Source organism: Podarcis tiliguerta, assembly GCF_965153285.1.
Source record: "Podarcis tiliguerta genome assembly, chromosome: 8".
Classification (NCBI taxonomy): Eukaryota; Metazoa; Chordata; class Lepidosauria; order Squamata; family Lacertidae; genus Podarcis; species Podarcis tiliguerta.
The window spans coordinates 59,960,514-59,976,716 of record NC_139541.1 but is presented as its reverse complement, the minus strand read 5'-3'; the positions used below and the strand labels follow the sequence as shown (position 1 = coordinate 59,976,716).

Below are 16,203 nucleotides of genomic sequence, written 5' to 3'. Positions count from 1 at the left end.
GTCAGACCCCAACTGGAATACTGTGTCCAGTTCTAGGCGCCACAATTTAAGGAGGATATTGACAAGCTGGAACATGCAGAGATTATCAAGAGTCTGGAAACCAAGCCTTATGAGGAACAGTTTTAAAAAATGTTTTCAAGGTTGGCTCCCCTGCGCCTTTAACGACAACCTGAAAAGCACAAATGTAACACAGCTTTCCCCATCTCTGTATATATCCTTATGTCTGGAAAAGCTATACCTGCTAGGTTTTTTTTGCAGGAGGATGGCAGTAAAAATGTTGGCGGCTCAATTCCTACATTGCTGCTTTTGCAGGGAACAAGAGAATTAAGCTCCGTGCCCGTTCAATCTACTTTCTGGTCCCCATCGCAGGTATGTTGAAACACAGTCACACTCTGTGGGTGTGCAGAGTGTTACGATATAGAAGCAATGCAGCTGCAAGCTGGTAGCTTGAAAACAAAACATGATGGAATGCTGGGACTGTTCCGTGGGAAACAGAGGGACAGTCGATTCACAGGGCAATGCACCGGAATTAGCTCAGAGTGTAATATGAGCTCTTCCTCTTGCTCTTGTACAGCAAGTACAGGAGGTGTTTGTCCCTCGACTGCTGGAGCTTGAAGAGAGCAGTCATGTTTTCTGTAATGCTGCAAAGGCAGGAATAAAAGCATGTAAATACGTTTCTGTCTATCTTCTTTTCCCTGCCGGGGGGGAGCAGGAGGGAGTGAGTATGCTCTTCCCACACTGGGAAGGGTCGCTTATCGTGACCTAGAATCATAGAATAGAATCATAGAATCATAGAGTTGGAATAGACCACAAGGGCCATCGAGTCCAACCCCCTGCCAAGCAGGAAACACCATCAGAGCACTCCTGACATATGGTTGTCAAGCCTCTGCTTAAAGACCTCCAAAGAAGGAGACTCCACCACACTCCTTGGCAGCAAATGCCACTGTCGAACAGCTCTTACTGTCAGGAAGTTCTTCCTAATGTTTAGGTGGAATCTTCTTTCTTGTAGTTTGGATCCATTGCTCCGTGTCCGCTTCTCTGGAGCAGCAGAAAACAACCTTTCTCCCTCCTCTATGTGACATCCTTTTATATATTTGAACACGGCTATCATATCACCCCTTAACCTCCTCTTCTCCTGGCTAAACATGCCCAGCTCCCTTAGCCGTTCCTCATAAGGCTAGCCTGGATCTTGCTGGGAATGCAGCCAGGGAGGTCAACAGGAGACGAAGCCGGGTGCCTGGGAGTGTTGCCAGTTACTCCCGATATAGGCTTGATTTCCGACACAGAGTCAGTTACATGGGTGGGAGCCAACCTGCTTCAGAAAACAGGATATGGAGACACCAAAGTCACACAGTTCCTGGTCAGAGATAAAAGGGGGAGTGGCATGATGGACTGGAACTCACCTGGGGAGGCCAGATACCTGCAAGTGGAAATAAAGCCTTAGGAGGAACGGCTGAGGGAGTTGGGTAAGTTTAGCCTGGAGAAGAGAAGGCCGAGAAGTGATATGATAGCCATCTTCAAATATCTAAAGGGTTGTCACATGGAAGATGGAGCTGTGCTTGTTTTCTGCTGCTCCAGGGGGTAGGAGCTGAACCAACAGATTCAAATTACAAGTAAGAAGTTTCCAAGTAAACATCAGGAAGAACTTTCTGACAGAGCTGTTTGACAGTGGAATGGACTCCTTCGGAAGTGACGGACTCTCCTTCACTGAAGGCATTTTAAACATTGATTGAATGGCTATCGCTGCTGCTGCACGCAATGGCCACGCTGTAGCGCTCCTCCGTGCAAGGAGGAACATTGGCACAATCTGTGGGAGATTAGCAGCCAAACCCAACATGTGCATGTTCTGGCTAGTTAGCATGAGAAGGGACTAAGTCCACAGAGTTGTATTGCCAATAGCCAGATACTCAGCCCATAGAAATGCAATTCATAGAGAGGGCTCTGTGTGATGCCATTTCCCCTCCTCTCCTGGGGAGGAAGCAGCATATAGTACTTCCTGTTCTTCTCTCTCCTCCTTTGACCAGTGTTGGACGCAGGCATGCCTCTGCTTGCCCCATCTTTAGGCACAGGCCTGAAGCTGGTTATATTGTAAATATAAGTATTTTGCCTGCATCGTTGTTACTGCTATGTTGCTGTGAACCAATCCATGATTATAAAGTAAGTAAATATATTTTTAAACTTACTTCCTAAATTATTCCCTGATTCTTTATTAAACAGGGTAAGAAGGGGAAAGCAAGCTTACTTCAGAGTTGGACTTGCTCCAAATAAAGTTTTACAGCTCAATTCCCTATGCTTTTAGTTTTGATGCCAAGTATGGGATTTGTAAACTCTGTTCAACCCACATGCATGGATGTCTGGAGAGATACATTGTAATCAATATATCCTCTCCAGCCCATTGAAACCCATTCCACAAAATCAAAGTCCACCCCCTGCAGAGAGGGGTGCCCGCTGTGCTTGGCTGAGGCATGGGGTGGGCTTGTTGTTGTTGTTGTTTAGTCATTTAGTTGTGTCCGACTCTTCGTGACCCCATGGACCAGAGCACGCCAGGCACTCCTGTCTTCCACTGCCTCCTGCAGTTTGGTCAAACTTATGCTGGTAGCTTCAAGAACACTATCCAACCATCTCGTCCTCTGTCGTCCCCTTCTCCTTGTGCCCTCCATCTTTCCCAGCATCAGGGTCTTTTCCAGGGAGTCTTCTCTTCTCATGAGGTGGCCAAAATATTGGAGCCTCAGCTTCACGATCTGTCCTTCCACTGAGCACTCAGGGCTGATTTCCTTCAGAATGGATACGTTTGATCTTCTTGAAGTCCATGGGACTCTTAAGAGTCTCCTCCAGCACCATAATTCAAAAGCGTCAATTCTTCGGTGATCAGCCTTCTTTATGGTCCAGCTCTCACTTCCATACATCACTCCTGGGAAAACCATAGCTTTTACTATACGGACCTTTGTTGGCACGGTGATGTCTCTGCTTTTTAAGATGCTGTCTAGGTTTGTCATTGCTTTTCTCCCAAGAAGCAGGCGTCTTTTAATTTCGTGGCTGCTGTCACCATCTACAGTGATCATGGAGCCCAAGAAAGTAAAATCTCTTACTGCCTCCGTTTCTTCCCCTTCTATTTGCCAGGAGGTGATGGGACCAGTGGCCATGATCTTCGTTTTTTTGATGTTGAGCTTCAGACCATATTTTGCACTCTCCTCTTTCACACTCATTAAAAGGTTCTTTAATTCCTCCTCACTTTCTGCCATCAAGGTTGTGTCATCTGCATATCTGAGGTTGTTGATATTTCTTCCGGCAATCTTAATTCCGGCTAGGGATTCATCCAGCCCAGCCTTTCGCATGATGAATTCTGCATATGAGTTAAATAAGCAGGGAGACAATATACAGCCTTGTCGTACGCCTTTCCCAATTTTGAACCAATCAGTTGTTTCATATCCAGTTCTAACTGTAGCTTCTTGTCCCACATAGAGATTTCTCAGGAGACAGATGAGGTGATCAGGTACTCCCATTTCTTTAAGAACTTGCCATAGTTTGCTGTGCTCAACACAGTCAAAGGCTTTTGCATAGTCAATGAAGCAGAAGTAGATGTCTTTCTGGAACTCTCTAGCTTTCTCCATAATCCAGCGCATGTTTGCAATTTGGTCTCTGGTTCCTCTGCCTCTTCTAAATCCAGCTTGCTCTTCTGGGAGTTCTCGGTCCACATACTGCTTGAGCCTTCCTTATAGAATTTTAAGCATAACCTTGCTAGCGTGTGAAATGAGTGCAATTGTGCGGTAGTTGGAGCATTCTTTAGCACTGCCCTTCTTTGGGATTGGGATGTAGACTGATCTCCAATCCTCTGGCCACTGCTGAGTTTTCCAAACTTGCTGGCATATTGAGTGTAGCATCTTAACAGCACCATCTTTTAAAATTTTGAATAGTTCAGCTGGAATATCATCACTTCCACTGGCCTTGTTATTAGCAGTGCTTTCTAAGGCCCATTTGATTTCACTCTCCAAGATGTCTGGCTCAAGGTCAGCAACCACACTACCTGGGGTGTGCGAGACATCCATATCTTTCTGGTATAATTCCTCTGTGTATTCTTGACACCTCTTCTTGATGTCTTCTGTTTCTGTTAGGTCCTTACCACTTTTGTCCTTTATTATAGTAATCTTTGTATGAAATGTTCCTTTCATATCTCCAATTTTCTTGAACAGATCTCTGGTTCTTCCCATTCTGTTGTTTTCCTCTATTTCTTTGCATTGCTCATTTAAGAAGGCCTTCTTGTCTCTCCTTGCTATTTTTTGGAAATCTGCATTCAATTTCCTGTATCTTTCACTATCTCCCTCGCATTTTGCTTGCCTTCTCTCCCCCTCTGTTTGTAAGGCCTCGTTGAACAGCCACTTTGCTTTCTTGCATTTCTTTTTCATTGGGATGGTTTTCGTTGCTGCCTCCTGTGTAATGTCATACTTCTTCAGGCACTCTGTCCACCAAATCTTAATCCTCAAACCTGTTCCTCACTTCCACTGTGTATTCATAAGGGATTTGATTTAGATTGTATCTTACCGGCCCAGTGGTTTTTCCTACTCTCTTCAGTTTAAGCTTGAATTTTGCTATAAGAAGCTGATGATCTGAGCCACAGTCAGCTCCAGGTCTTGTTTTTGCTGACTGTATAGAGCTTCTCCATCTTTGGCTGCAGAGAATATAATAAATCTGATTTCAATGCTGCCCATCTGGTGATGTCCATGTGTAGAGTCGTCTCTTGTGGTGTTGGAAAAGCGTGTTTGTGATGACCAGCTTGTTCTCTTGGCAGAACTCTATTAGCCTTTGCCCTGCTTCATTTTGATCTCCAAGGCCAAACTTGCCAGTTGTTCCTTTTATCTCTTGATTCCCTACTTTAGCATTCCAATCCCCTGTAACGAGAAGAACATCCTTCTTTGGTGTCATTTCTAGAAGGTGTTGTAAGTCTTCGTAGAATTGGTCAATTTCAGTTTCAGAAGTAAAAAATGGGGATTGATTGCACTAGAGCAGGGACGTCCAACTCCCAAGAGACTGCAATCTACTTACAGAATAAAAAACTGACAGTGATCTACCCCTTTTGGAGGGGTTCAGGTCAAAGTTGTTGAGTTTTGTTTTAGGGAGGAAAGCCAAACTTGTTGACATCTGCGTTGTGCGATACCACCAATCAGCTTTCTTGCTAACACTCTTGTTGTTGTTTAACTCTCAAAGCTTTATTTGTTGTTGCATATCTCAGCCACTAGGAATAACGTAGCATTGATTAAAATCACATTTTACTGAAGGTAAATCAAGTGAGTTATGTTGTTGACAGCAAAGCATAATCTTCTAAGTACTGCTTTTCCAAGTAGATATGGCCTCTGTGTATGTGTGTCTTCTTCTTAAGGGATGATGGCAGCCAGCAGTGCTCCACCAGCTGTCAATGCAGCTGTGGTAGCAGTGGACAGCCCAGCAGCACCTAGAAGGATCAAGGCACACCATTATTGTGATGAAGATCTCAAGATGGGGAGACTGGCTCTGCCAGTCATGTAGTTCTTGTCCTGAGAGCAGCAGACATACCGACTGACTGAAGCGCGGCAACAGCGCTCCCAGCTGCTACTCCTCCACCATTGGCGATGGCCGCTGCCGACATCATTTTTGCAGCCAGAGAGCCAGCTGCAATTCCAGCTCCAGTGAAGCCTGCTGCTCCCAGTGCTACTGGCACAGCAATCGTGGCCACTGCTGCAAGAACACAGAATTAGGAATATGTTACATGATAGAAGTAGGGGAACTGACTACGATATATCATCATCATCAAACCTTTTATTGGCATCACATACAAACATCCAAAACAAATCAATACAGAATTAACACTTCCCCAGTGGCACAAAACATTTGCTAAAAGAAAGAGGCAGAGCAGACTATCATCACATCTCTAGGTCTCCAGGGAGATCAGACATCTGCAGTGTATTTCAATGGCAAAAAACCAAATAGATATATATTTAGCCACTAACTTGGTGAGCTCCTGATCATTCCCCAGTAAAAGAAAATGTATGACCTCCAACTCTGGTTTCCATTTGGGGATAGAGAGTTGCTCTAGAAATTGCTGAAGGAGATCAGCATATAGTTTATAATGAAGAACCATGTGTGTAAGGGTTTCCACCAGGTCGTCTTCACATGGGCAAGTTCTTTCTCCTTCCACCCTGCCTCAGAACCTTCCCCTGCCTGAGGTTTGATGGATTTGAATTAAACCTGGCCAGCGAAAATGCCCTTTTTCTTGAGGGTTAAGCAGAAATTCAAGGTAATTGTGCTTAGTTTCATGTGCCCAAGAAAGTTGAAAATAAAGAGGGAAACATGTTTCCTCTGCTGCTGCTGCTAGTTCTTGGCGTTCAATATCCCACAACCTAGTTTTTAATATAGCCTTGGCAGATGGTAGGGACATCGATCGCAAAAGTTCCACTGACAGCCTGAGTTGCAGTACCTTCTTGTTAAACTGCTGTAGCCCTGGGGAAAGAAAGGGATCTAACAAAACATCGCTGAGGAGAGGATCTTTATCTGATGTCAGGCAGATGTTTAACCAGGATAGAAGAAATCTCGCCCAGGCGACAGCCTCTACCTTGTGTTGATCTCCCTCTAGACACAAGGCTCCATAGGGTGCACAGCGTGGGACTACTACAATATATAGATATATAGGGCTTCTTATAAAAGCCCTGTACAATGGAACCAAACTGCAGGTCCGATGCGGTCGACAGGGGCAGCTATCGAACAGCATCGAGATGACTAGGGGAGTGAGACAGGGTTGTATTTTGGCCCCCACATTGTTTTGTCTATTCTTAAATGACCTAGAAGAGAACTTAATGGACCCAGATGGACACATTCCAAAAATAGGAATGAGAAGGACCCCTTTGTTGTTGTATGCTGATGACGCAGCCATCATCTCGCATTCCAGACCGGGTTTGAATTATCTGTTGAGGAAATTTTCTGATTACTGTTCTGGAAATGGTTTATCCATTAATTATGAAAAATCTAAAATTTTAGTCTTCGAACGAAGATTCTCCCAGTCTAAATAGATGCTGGATGGCCATAACCTTGAACAGGTAAAATACTTCAGTTACCTAGGGCTCACATTCCATCATACAGGATCTTGGAAGCACCATTGGCAAACCTCCCTTCAAAAGGCGGAGATTACAAAGCTAGCCATACATAGATTCTTCTTCACAAAGGGCAGCAAATATGCTCCAGCAGCCTTAAGGTTTTTCAACGCAAAGCCCATTTCCTAACTCCTGTATGCAGCAAATGTCTGGCATAATGGGGACCTGCCAAAGCTAGATGGCTTTCAGGCAAAATATATACGATCTCTGCCACAAGTACCTAACTGCGTCCCCAACTCCGTACTTCTGTTGGAAGCTGGTGAATGCCCAATTTCAGCTAGAGCGTGGTGGGCTGCCCTAAAACATTGGCTCAGGATTTCAGTGTTTAATCTAGGGAAGGGTCTGTACCAACATATGACCAATGAGGAATTTGTCAGCAAATGGCAGAAAACCATGGCTAAAAAAGCCACCTCTATTGGTCTGTCACCCCCCCCAACTGTATTACCTGGGTTATGAAGGCGCCCAAAAGGTTTTAAAGCAAAGATTATAGGACAATGCACACAGTGACTTGCGATCTCGATCACACGCAGTCTGTAGTCCGCTGGCAGCAGGAGTTCAATATGGGTATGTCTTTGAGTTAACATCTTACATAAAAAACCTGACAGTACCTAACTATCGAAGGCTTTTCACCAAAGCCACACTAAATGTCTTCCCCTCTGCAGTGCTGGATGGTAGGTTGAGAGGAGTTCCCTACCAGGACTGACTTTGCTCGTGTGCTCAAGACATCGATTCCATAAATCATATTTTCTTGCATTGTGCGAAGTATGAGCAGGCCAGGGCTGAACTGATACTACCCTTGCTGGTGCCTTTCCTGGGAAAATCAGAGGCTCACTATGTCAGGTTACTACTGGAAGACCGGACAAAAGCTAGAATGTTGGCAGTGGCAAAGTTTTTAGCGGTGGTTGCAAGAACAAATGAGCCCTATATTCTAAAAAAAATGCTTGATTAACCTGGAGGTAGGCTGTATGAACTGTGTATTGATTTTGTTGGGTCTCTGGACCGTAATAAAGATTGTTGATGATGATGATATTTGCTTAATGCAGAAAGGGCATCCAAATTTTGTTAAATTTAATGCTGTTGGCTATCCCTTCAGTTATTCTGTTTTGATATGCCAGGTGTTCTGTCAAACCCATTTCACAACTCTCATCAAGCCAGACTTTCATTGTGAACTCCACCATTTCCAATGACTTGCAAGCTTCATTCATGCTGCTGCAAGCAAAATAATCACCAAAGCTTGCCCAACTGGAAAGCCAGATTACTTACCCAAGCCGGCTGCACCTCCCAAAACTGCAGTTACTGAAAGAGAGACCTGTTTTAATAAGATATAATGGATCTCAAGTACATATACAGTCATACCTCGGGTTACGAATGCTGCGGGTTGCACGTTTTCGGGTTGCAGACCGCGCAGAACCCGGAAGTATTGGAACAGGTTACTTCCAGGTTTCAGCGCTCGCTCATGCGCAGAAGTACAAAATGATGTCACACGCATGCGCAAAAGCGCCGGATTGCATTGTGCGCAGACGCGGCGCTTCAGGCTATGAACACTGCGGGTTGCGACCGTGCCTCCCACATGGATCACGTTTGCAACCAGAGGTATGACTGTAAAATGCAAAAAAGCATCAGGTGAGCTACAACTCTGATGGGCATATTTGTCAGTTTCAGTTCCTTCCTGTTCCTCATGTTTTTCAATCTCAGGTTCAGTTCACATTTCCATATCACCTTGATTTAAAAGCAAATACAAACAAATTCTCATGAAAATTTACCAACATTTCAATGCTGATTTCTCCTAATATATACATTTGTATGCAATATTCCTTAGTGCACACATTTTTTTTTGCAAAGCAATTTCTCTAAAATAATACATTTTAAAAAATGTTATTTTTACCAATCTACACATTTTTAAGGACAGTGTGTGCCTTTTTGTACACATTGCTTGGCTGAAGAACTGCACTGCAAAATTCGGAGAAGTGCACATCTCAAAGGGTTGTTGTTTTGGTTCTTGTACTGCTTCTGAAAGTGCAAATTAGGGAGGTTCACCTTTCAATTTGAAAGGAAATGAGTTTCTCCCCCATCCCTACCTGTGGCAGAGGGAAGTGGAAGCTATCAATTGGCACTGTGCCCAGAAATGAACTGCTATTCAGTGCAAATCTTTTAATAGTGGGCAAGATAGATTTCAAACTGGCATTTTCCAACATAATGGCACAGTTGCATTTCTTAACCAGCTTCTGTTTCCATGCTGTCTTCAAAAGCTGCCCAAGATGTGGCCTGTTACATTAATCTAAGATGCTACAAGAGCATGTAACTGCCCATGCAGAACTAGAAGAAAGGTATTTCAGATTTGTTAAATTCTTTCATCTAGTCTTAGTCACTATGTTGTACAAGATTTTGAAATACAGTGGTACCTCGGGTTACATATGCTTCAGGTTACAGACTCCACTAACCCAGAAATAGTACCTCAGGTTAAGAACTTTGCTTCAGGATGAGAACAGAAATTGTGCTCTGGCGGCGCGGCGGCAGCGGGAGGCCCCATTACCTAAAGTGGTGCTTCAGGTTAAGAACAGTTTCAGGTTAAGAATGGACCTCTGGAACGAATTAAGTACTTAACCCGAGGTACCACTGTACTTGCATTCATACCCACAAGAGACCTCCAGTTTCAGGAACGGGGAAGTTCTAATTGAAGTGTGGGGCAACACACACATTTAACCAAGTACTGCCTACTAGTGTACATGAACATTAAGACAGATTTTGGAAACATAAAATTAAAAGCACTCCTATGCGGATGAAGGCACACAAATACATTCACAGAAACAGTGTCTGTGTACTGGGATGGAGGTGGCGCTGTGTTCTAAACCACTGAGACTCTTGGGCTTGCCAGCAGTTCAAATCCCCGCGATGGGGTGAGCTCCCATTGTTCTGTCCCAGCTTCTGCCAATCTAGCAGTTTGAAAGCATGCCAGTGCAAGTAGATAAATAGATACCACTGCGGCGGGAAGGTAAATTGCGTTTCCGTGCACTCTTGCTTCTGTCACAGTGTTTGCACCAGAAGTGGTTTAGTCATGCTGGCCACATGATCCAGAAAGCTGTCTGTGGAGAAATGTCAGCTACCTCGGCCTGAAAGTGAGATGAGTGCTGCAACCCCATAGTCACCTTTGACTGGTAAAGGTCCAGGGGTCCTTTACCTTTTCCCCTTACCTGTGTACACATTAATGCCATAGTGTCAACAGATCCTAACAGTGAAGCATGCTTCCAATTTTAATCTGCGCTGAGTGGGGGTGGAGGTGAGGAGAGTTTGTGTCACTGACTGAGAGTTTGAGACAACTGCTTTGGACTGTAAGGTTACAGTTACCCAATCCCCAAGAAAGTAAACAGGCTCTCTTACCTGGCTCAAGCATGCTGGCTTCCTAAAGACCTGTATAGAGATTCCAGAAACTCTTGTTAGGATAATGCAGTGTACAATTGTGTGTTAAACTCTGGAACTCAATCCCACAGGAGGCAGTGACGGCCACCAATTTTGGGTGGCTTTAAAAGCGGACTGGACAAATTCATGGAGACATGGCTATCAGTGGCTACAAGCCATAATGGCTGTGCTCTGCCTCCAGTTCAGAGGCTGCAATGCTTGTGAATACCAGTTGCTGGAAACCACTGGAGTTGCGATTGAGGGTTTTCCAGATGCCTCTGAATGGCCATTGGGAAAACAGGATTCTAGACTAGATGGACCATTGGCTTGATCCAGCAAGATCTTACGTTCTTAACTAACAACCACTCAGACTCCCACTGCGTCCAGAACCCACTCGCACATTATGCCACTACACTGTTAAAATGATTTGCTTAAAACAATTCCCAAGGTGGGAAACTGCCGTGTTAATTCTGTTTCACAGCAAAAGCAACCAAGAGTCTCATGGTAACATAAAGACTAGCAAATTATATTCAACATAAGCTTCCATGAGTTAAAAAAGGACTCTGGTTCATGGTTGTAGCGGGGGGGGGGGGGGACAGCTCCCCCCCCCCCCGATCAAGTAAAACAATATATTGTAAATACTTAACTAACTGACCAATCACGTCGGTTCTGCCCCCCTAACAAAAGTCCTGACACACACCCCCCCCAACAAAGATCCTGGCTACGCCCATGTGCTGGTTGACAGTATTATACCACTTTAAATGGTCCTCATGGCTTCCCTCAAAGAATACTGGGAACTATAGTCTGTTGAGGGTGCTGAGAGTTGTTAGGAGATCCCTGTTCCTGTTTGGGAGCAACAAGTATCAAAGTGGTTTAACAATCACTCCCTAAATAGTTACAGTGACAATTATCATCCTCTGCTGGTCTCTGTTTCGGGAAGTTTTTACTGTGTGACATTTTATTGTTTTTATATTTTGCTGGAAGCAGCCCAGAGTGGCTGGGTGTTTATACATAGAAGGGTGGGGTTGTTGCGAACTCCTCGCGGCACTTTTTAGCGAAATGCTCAGAGTCCCAGGTTTCTTTTCAGTGCAGTCTTTTTAATGTGAGCTATATACAAGTATTTACAACAGGGGTATTATTATTATTTCCCTTTACACGGTTACCAACTGCCTGGGTTTTTATCCCAACAGGGGTATTATTATTATTTCCCTTTACACAATTACCAACTGCTTGGGGTTTTTTTGCATTTTGTTTCCCTCTTGACCTCTCCATACCCTCTGCCTCCCAAGCATTTGTGTGTACATCACTTGGCTAATTTAGGATAATTCTGATAAAGTGGTTTAGCAATCAATCCCTCTTCCCAGGGAACTCAGAAAATGGTGCACTCTCGAGGAATCCTGGGAATTGTAGTTTGTCAGTTTGTAGTTTGGCATGCAGATAAACCAAGTGCTGGGAAGAGGGTTCCTCACTCTGTCATCCGCCTGGCAGGAAAATATTCAGAGACATTTCTGCAGGCCAGGCTGCTGCTAAAAGGCATAGAAGAGCCAGTAAGAAGGGCACTCGAGGAAAAAGTTAGCTGGATAAAAAGTTAGTTGGGGGTGAGGGTGGGGTGGGTAGCCACGTTTTTTGCTATGGGTGAAGCCTCCAGGGGGTGTCAATTTTTTTAATAATATTTTTTTATTAATTTTTTAATTAATTTTCAATTATAATCCAATAATAGCCTCATTATAATAATACCTATTTATAATACAATTAATAATATCAATCATTAAGATACCAAATTATATAATTTAGATAAGGTGCCCCCCCCCAGGTGCTGGAATTGATGATTGGATGATTTTCTTTATTTTTGTGTTCCAAAATCTTACTGATTTCAATTACTTTCCGGTCATAATAATCCCTATCCCGAGGGGCGTCATTGAGGCCCCCAGCCTGCAGGGCTTCAGGGATTAGCTTGCATGCCCAGCCTTCCTGTTCGTAAGTGAGGAACCCTGATTCATGTTTCCATGCATGTATATTGTTCTTTGCACTCTTATTCCCCACCCACCCCCATCCTCAGTCAGTTTGGCTCTGGCCTTTAATATATAAGAACAATTTATTTATCTCACAGCTAACCTGCAGCAAAAACATTATAATGCTCTAAATAGATATAAATTATATCCCCTAAAACTGTAAAAAAAATGCATAATTTTTATTACTTATTGATAAAAGTTTTTTTGGACATTCTGTTGTGTAAATTATGCTGGGGGAATTTTTTTTAAAAGCAAAACTTTGTATTCAAATAATATTTTGTCTACTTGTTACGAACAAATGTGTTGAGATGTGTTTGTGTGCGCAAATGCCGATGGCGAGTTTGTGTGTGTGTGCCAAACTGTGTCTTTGACTTCAGTGAAATAAAGCATAGTTTCACCCCTGAATACTGTACTGTGCTTTTAATATAACCAAATGTAAATTTAATATGTGTAAACTTATATGATTAAAATTTCATAGTATCAGGGAAACAACCAACAGCCACCAGGTTATACCAAGGTGAAGTAAAGAACGTCCTCACAGCCAAAGAGTTAATCTTTAGAATTTCCTATCTAACATTTCCATATGACTTTAATCCAGAAATTTAACAAACAGCTGCAAATTATATGAGGAGTCGGCTTGTTTCAATCTATCCTATATATGTTGCATTAAGTTAACAAATTGCTAACAATATGAGCAATTGTATTAAGTTACCTCTCACCAGATTTTCTTTTCTTAAACGAAGGTATTGTTGCTTTTAAAAAGGCATTCAGTATTTGTGTTGAAAACAACCTATTAACAATACTTTAACAGCTAGAGCTTTCATTTTAAAAACATCCTTAATGTTGTCTAACAGCAAAACCAAGGGGGCAAGGGAAGCTCACACCCTGCTTTTTCTTTGATTCCTTTTATGATACTTTGCCAAAAACACTACGTATCTTTACCTCCCCACCAAATAAGCTTAAAAGCTACTCAATTCTTGGAAAGTATACATTCTGAGAAGTGATACTTGGTCTTGCGTATTAAGAAATATTTCTCCGAAATAGAAACATCTCAATATTCAGCTGCTGGGGAAGGAACTGATGGGAGTCACCAACTTCCCTTGCTTACCCTTTGGGTAATCCTGCGAGAAGTTCCTACTCACCCACTCCGCTTCTTGTGTATCTGCAGCCACTGCCCCCTCTTGTTTATATCCTTCTCTGTAGTGGGGAGAGGCTAGTGACTGACAGCATGTTCCACCAATGTAAACAGAATCTGGACTCTAGTTCCATGCTGCAGCCCTGCTCCAGTTATTAAGTAACGTCCAGGGACCATTCCACAAACCTTTAGGTTTCTATTTCCCAGCCCTCTGAGGAGAAGGAGGGAAACGAAAGTGATACACAAATATTTGAGCAAAATTGGATGACAGTTGCTAAGACACAAGACTCTTAATCTCCATGTTGTGGGTTCAAGCCGTTGTTGTTGTTTAGCCGTTTAGTCGTGTCCAACTCTTCGTGAACCCCATGGACCAAGACCACGCCAGGCACTCCTGTCTTCCACTGCCTCCCGTAGTTTGGTCAAACTCATGCTGGTAGCTTTGAGAACACTGGCTAGCCATCTCGTCCTCTGTCGTCCCCTTCTCCTTGTGCCCTCCATCTTTCCCAACATCAGGGTCTTTTCCAGGGAGTCTTCTCTTCTCATGAGGTGGCCAAAGTATTGGAGCCTCAGCTTCACGATCTGTCCTTCCAGTGAGCACTCAGGGCTGATTTCCTTCAGAATGGATAGGTTTGATCTTCTTGCAGTCCATGGGACTCTCAAGAGTCTCCTCCAGCACCATACTTCAAAAGCATCAATTTTTCAGCGATCAGCCTTCTTTATGGTCCAGTTCTCACTTCCATACATCACTACTGGGAAAACCATAGCTTTAACTATGCGGACCTTGGTTGGCAAGGTGAATTCTCTGCTTTTTAAGGGGTGGGCTTACATTCTTTAAATATATTGTCATCTGATTCTTTTATCCTGATGATAATATGTTAAAAGCATTAAGCCTGAGAACCACATTCCCTTGTGGGCAACCTCGCTGTGGGGGGACCATCCCATTTGTGGGCAAGTCAAAGGCAATGGGGTAACAGGTGTGATTCTTTACTGTTTGTTACATCCCAGCTGTGCAAAAGCCAAATCTTTTTACACTCATGCACCCTTCTTCATCCAGGCAAGCAAGAGGCATTATCACAGGTCAAGGAAATGAGATTCCAACCAGGCACAAGCAGTCGAGAAGGGTCTGGAGTAGGACCAGTGTGGAGTATGGCTTGGGGTAGAGTCTGAGGGCCCCATTCAGCCAGTGGCGTAGCGTGGGGGGTGCAGGGGGGGCCGGCCGCACCGGGCGCAACATCTGGGGGCTAGGGGCGCAAATCCACGGGTTAGGGGGCGCAAATTACTTGCCTTGCCCCGGGTGCTGACAACCCACGCTACGCCACTGCATTCAGGCCCTGGGGCCAGGCGTTCCCAACTCCTGTACTTCGAGAAATAAGTACAAGGAGGTAGATATCAGTTCACACATTCGGCCACTAGGGAGCAGTATGGTCTAAGAAGCAGCCGCTGATACAACGCATCCAATCAGTGAAATTAATTTTTAAATCAGGTAATGCTTGTGATGTGATTTTCCGAAGAGGTAACGGTGTCTCTCCCACTTTTTGAATATAAACTTATTTTCATGAACAACAGCAAAAAGAATTCTGTTGGGCGGGGAGGAGTCGTGCGGGAGTCAATAGTTATTTGTTCTATTGTTACTTGATGTATTGCATTCATCAACCTTTGCAATAATTGATTCTAAAATGACACAGATCTGTATTACGAAGACATGTTTATTATTCTGCAACTCGATATTCTTCTTGAAAGGAGAGGAAAAACAACAGCAACTATGCACTTTGTTGTTGCTGTTATTTAGTCGTTTAGTCGTGTCCGACTCTTCGTGACCCCGTGGACCAGAGCACGCCCGGCACTCCTGTCTTCCACTGCCTCCCGCAGTTTGGTCAAACTCATGCTGGTAGCTTCGAGAACACTGTCTAACCATCCCGTCCTCTGTCGTCCCCTTCTCCTTGTGCCCTCCATCTTTCCCAACATCAGGGTCTTTTCCAGGGAGTCTTCTCTTCTCATGAGGTGGCCAAAGTATTGGAGCCTCAGCTTCACGATCTGTCCTTCCAGTGAGCACTCAGGGCTGATTCTCTGAAGAATGGAGAGGTTTGATCTTCTTGCAGTCCATGGGACTCTCAGGAGTCTCCTCCAGCACCATAATTCAAAAGCATCAATTCTTCGGCAATCAGCCTTCTTTATGGTCCAGCTCTCACTTCCATACATCACTACTGGGAAAACCATAGCTTTTACTATACGGACCTTTGTTGGCAAGGTGCACTTAGGGCAGCCTTTCTCAGCCTTGGGTCTCCAGATGTTGGACTACAACTCCCAGCATCCCTCACCGCTGGCCCTGCTGGTTAGGGATGACGGGGTAGCCCAGCTGCATCTGGGGATCCCTTGTTGGAGAAGGCTGCCTCCGAAGCCAAGCAGAGAAGGTGCTTAAGGCCAGTCACAATGCAGCTTGGAGCTGAGCAGGTCTCTGCCTAGCCGGTGCCTGGCTGGGAGAAGGACAGCGCCGACTTGTCTATATCCAATGGCTGATGGCTTGGCTGTTTTTGGCTCTTGC

At 44.2% G+C, this 16,203-nt stretch overlaps 1 protein-coding gene across 3 annotated transcripts; it reads right to left on the bottom strand.

Annotated features, from left to right (window-relative positions):
• Positions 1-5,179: 5,179 nt before the first annotated feature.
• On the bottom strand, positions 5,180-13,788 carry LOC310683412 (uncharacterized protein). 3 transcript variants are annotated; one of them, XM_083453316.1, is made up of 6 exons: positions 13,635-13,677; positions 11,268-11,357; positions 10,497-10,526; positions 8,382-8,414; positions 5,548-5,709; positions 5,180-5,446 (listed from the first exon to the last, which is right to left on the bottom strand). In XM_083453316.1, the coding sequence occupies exons 3-6, from the start codon at positions 10,507-10,509 to the stop codon at positions 5,370-5,372; spliced, it is 285 nt and encodes a 94-aa protein (XP_083309442.1). In that variant the 5' UTR covers positions 10,510-10,526; positions 11,268-11,357; positions 13,635-13,677; the 3' UTR covers positions 5,180-5,369. The 3 variants fall into 3 exon arrangements, with proteins under 3 accessions (XP_083309442.1, XP_083309444.1, XP_083309443.1); XM_083453318.1 differs by lacking the exon at positions 11,268-11,357 and having other exon boundaries at positions 13,669-13,788; XM_083453317.1 differs by lacking the exon at positions 11,268-11,357 and having other exon boundaries at positions 13,635-13,720.
• Positions 13,789-16,203: the final 2,415 nt, after the last annotated feature.

Coding starts and splice junctions, on each gene's coding strand:
- LOC310683412 (XM_083453318.1), bottom strand. Junction 5,710..8,381: donor GGGAGGTGCAGCCGGCTTGG/GTAAGTAATCTG, acceptor GTGTTCTTGCAG/CAGTGGCCACGATTGCTGTG. Junction 5,447..5,547: donor TGCCGCGCTTCAGTCAGTCG/GTATGTCTGCTG, acceptor TGATCCTTCTAG/GTGCTGCTGGGCTGTCCACT.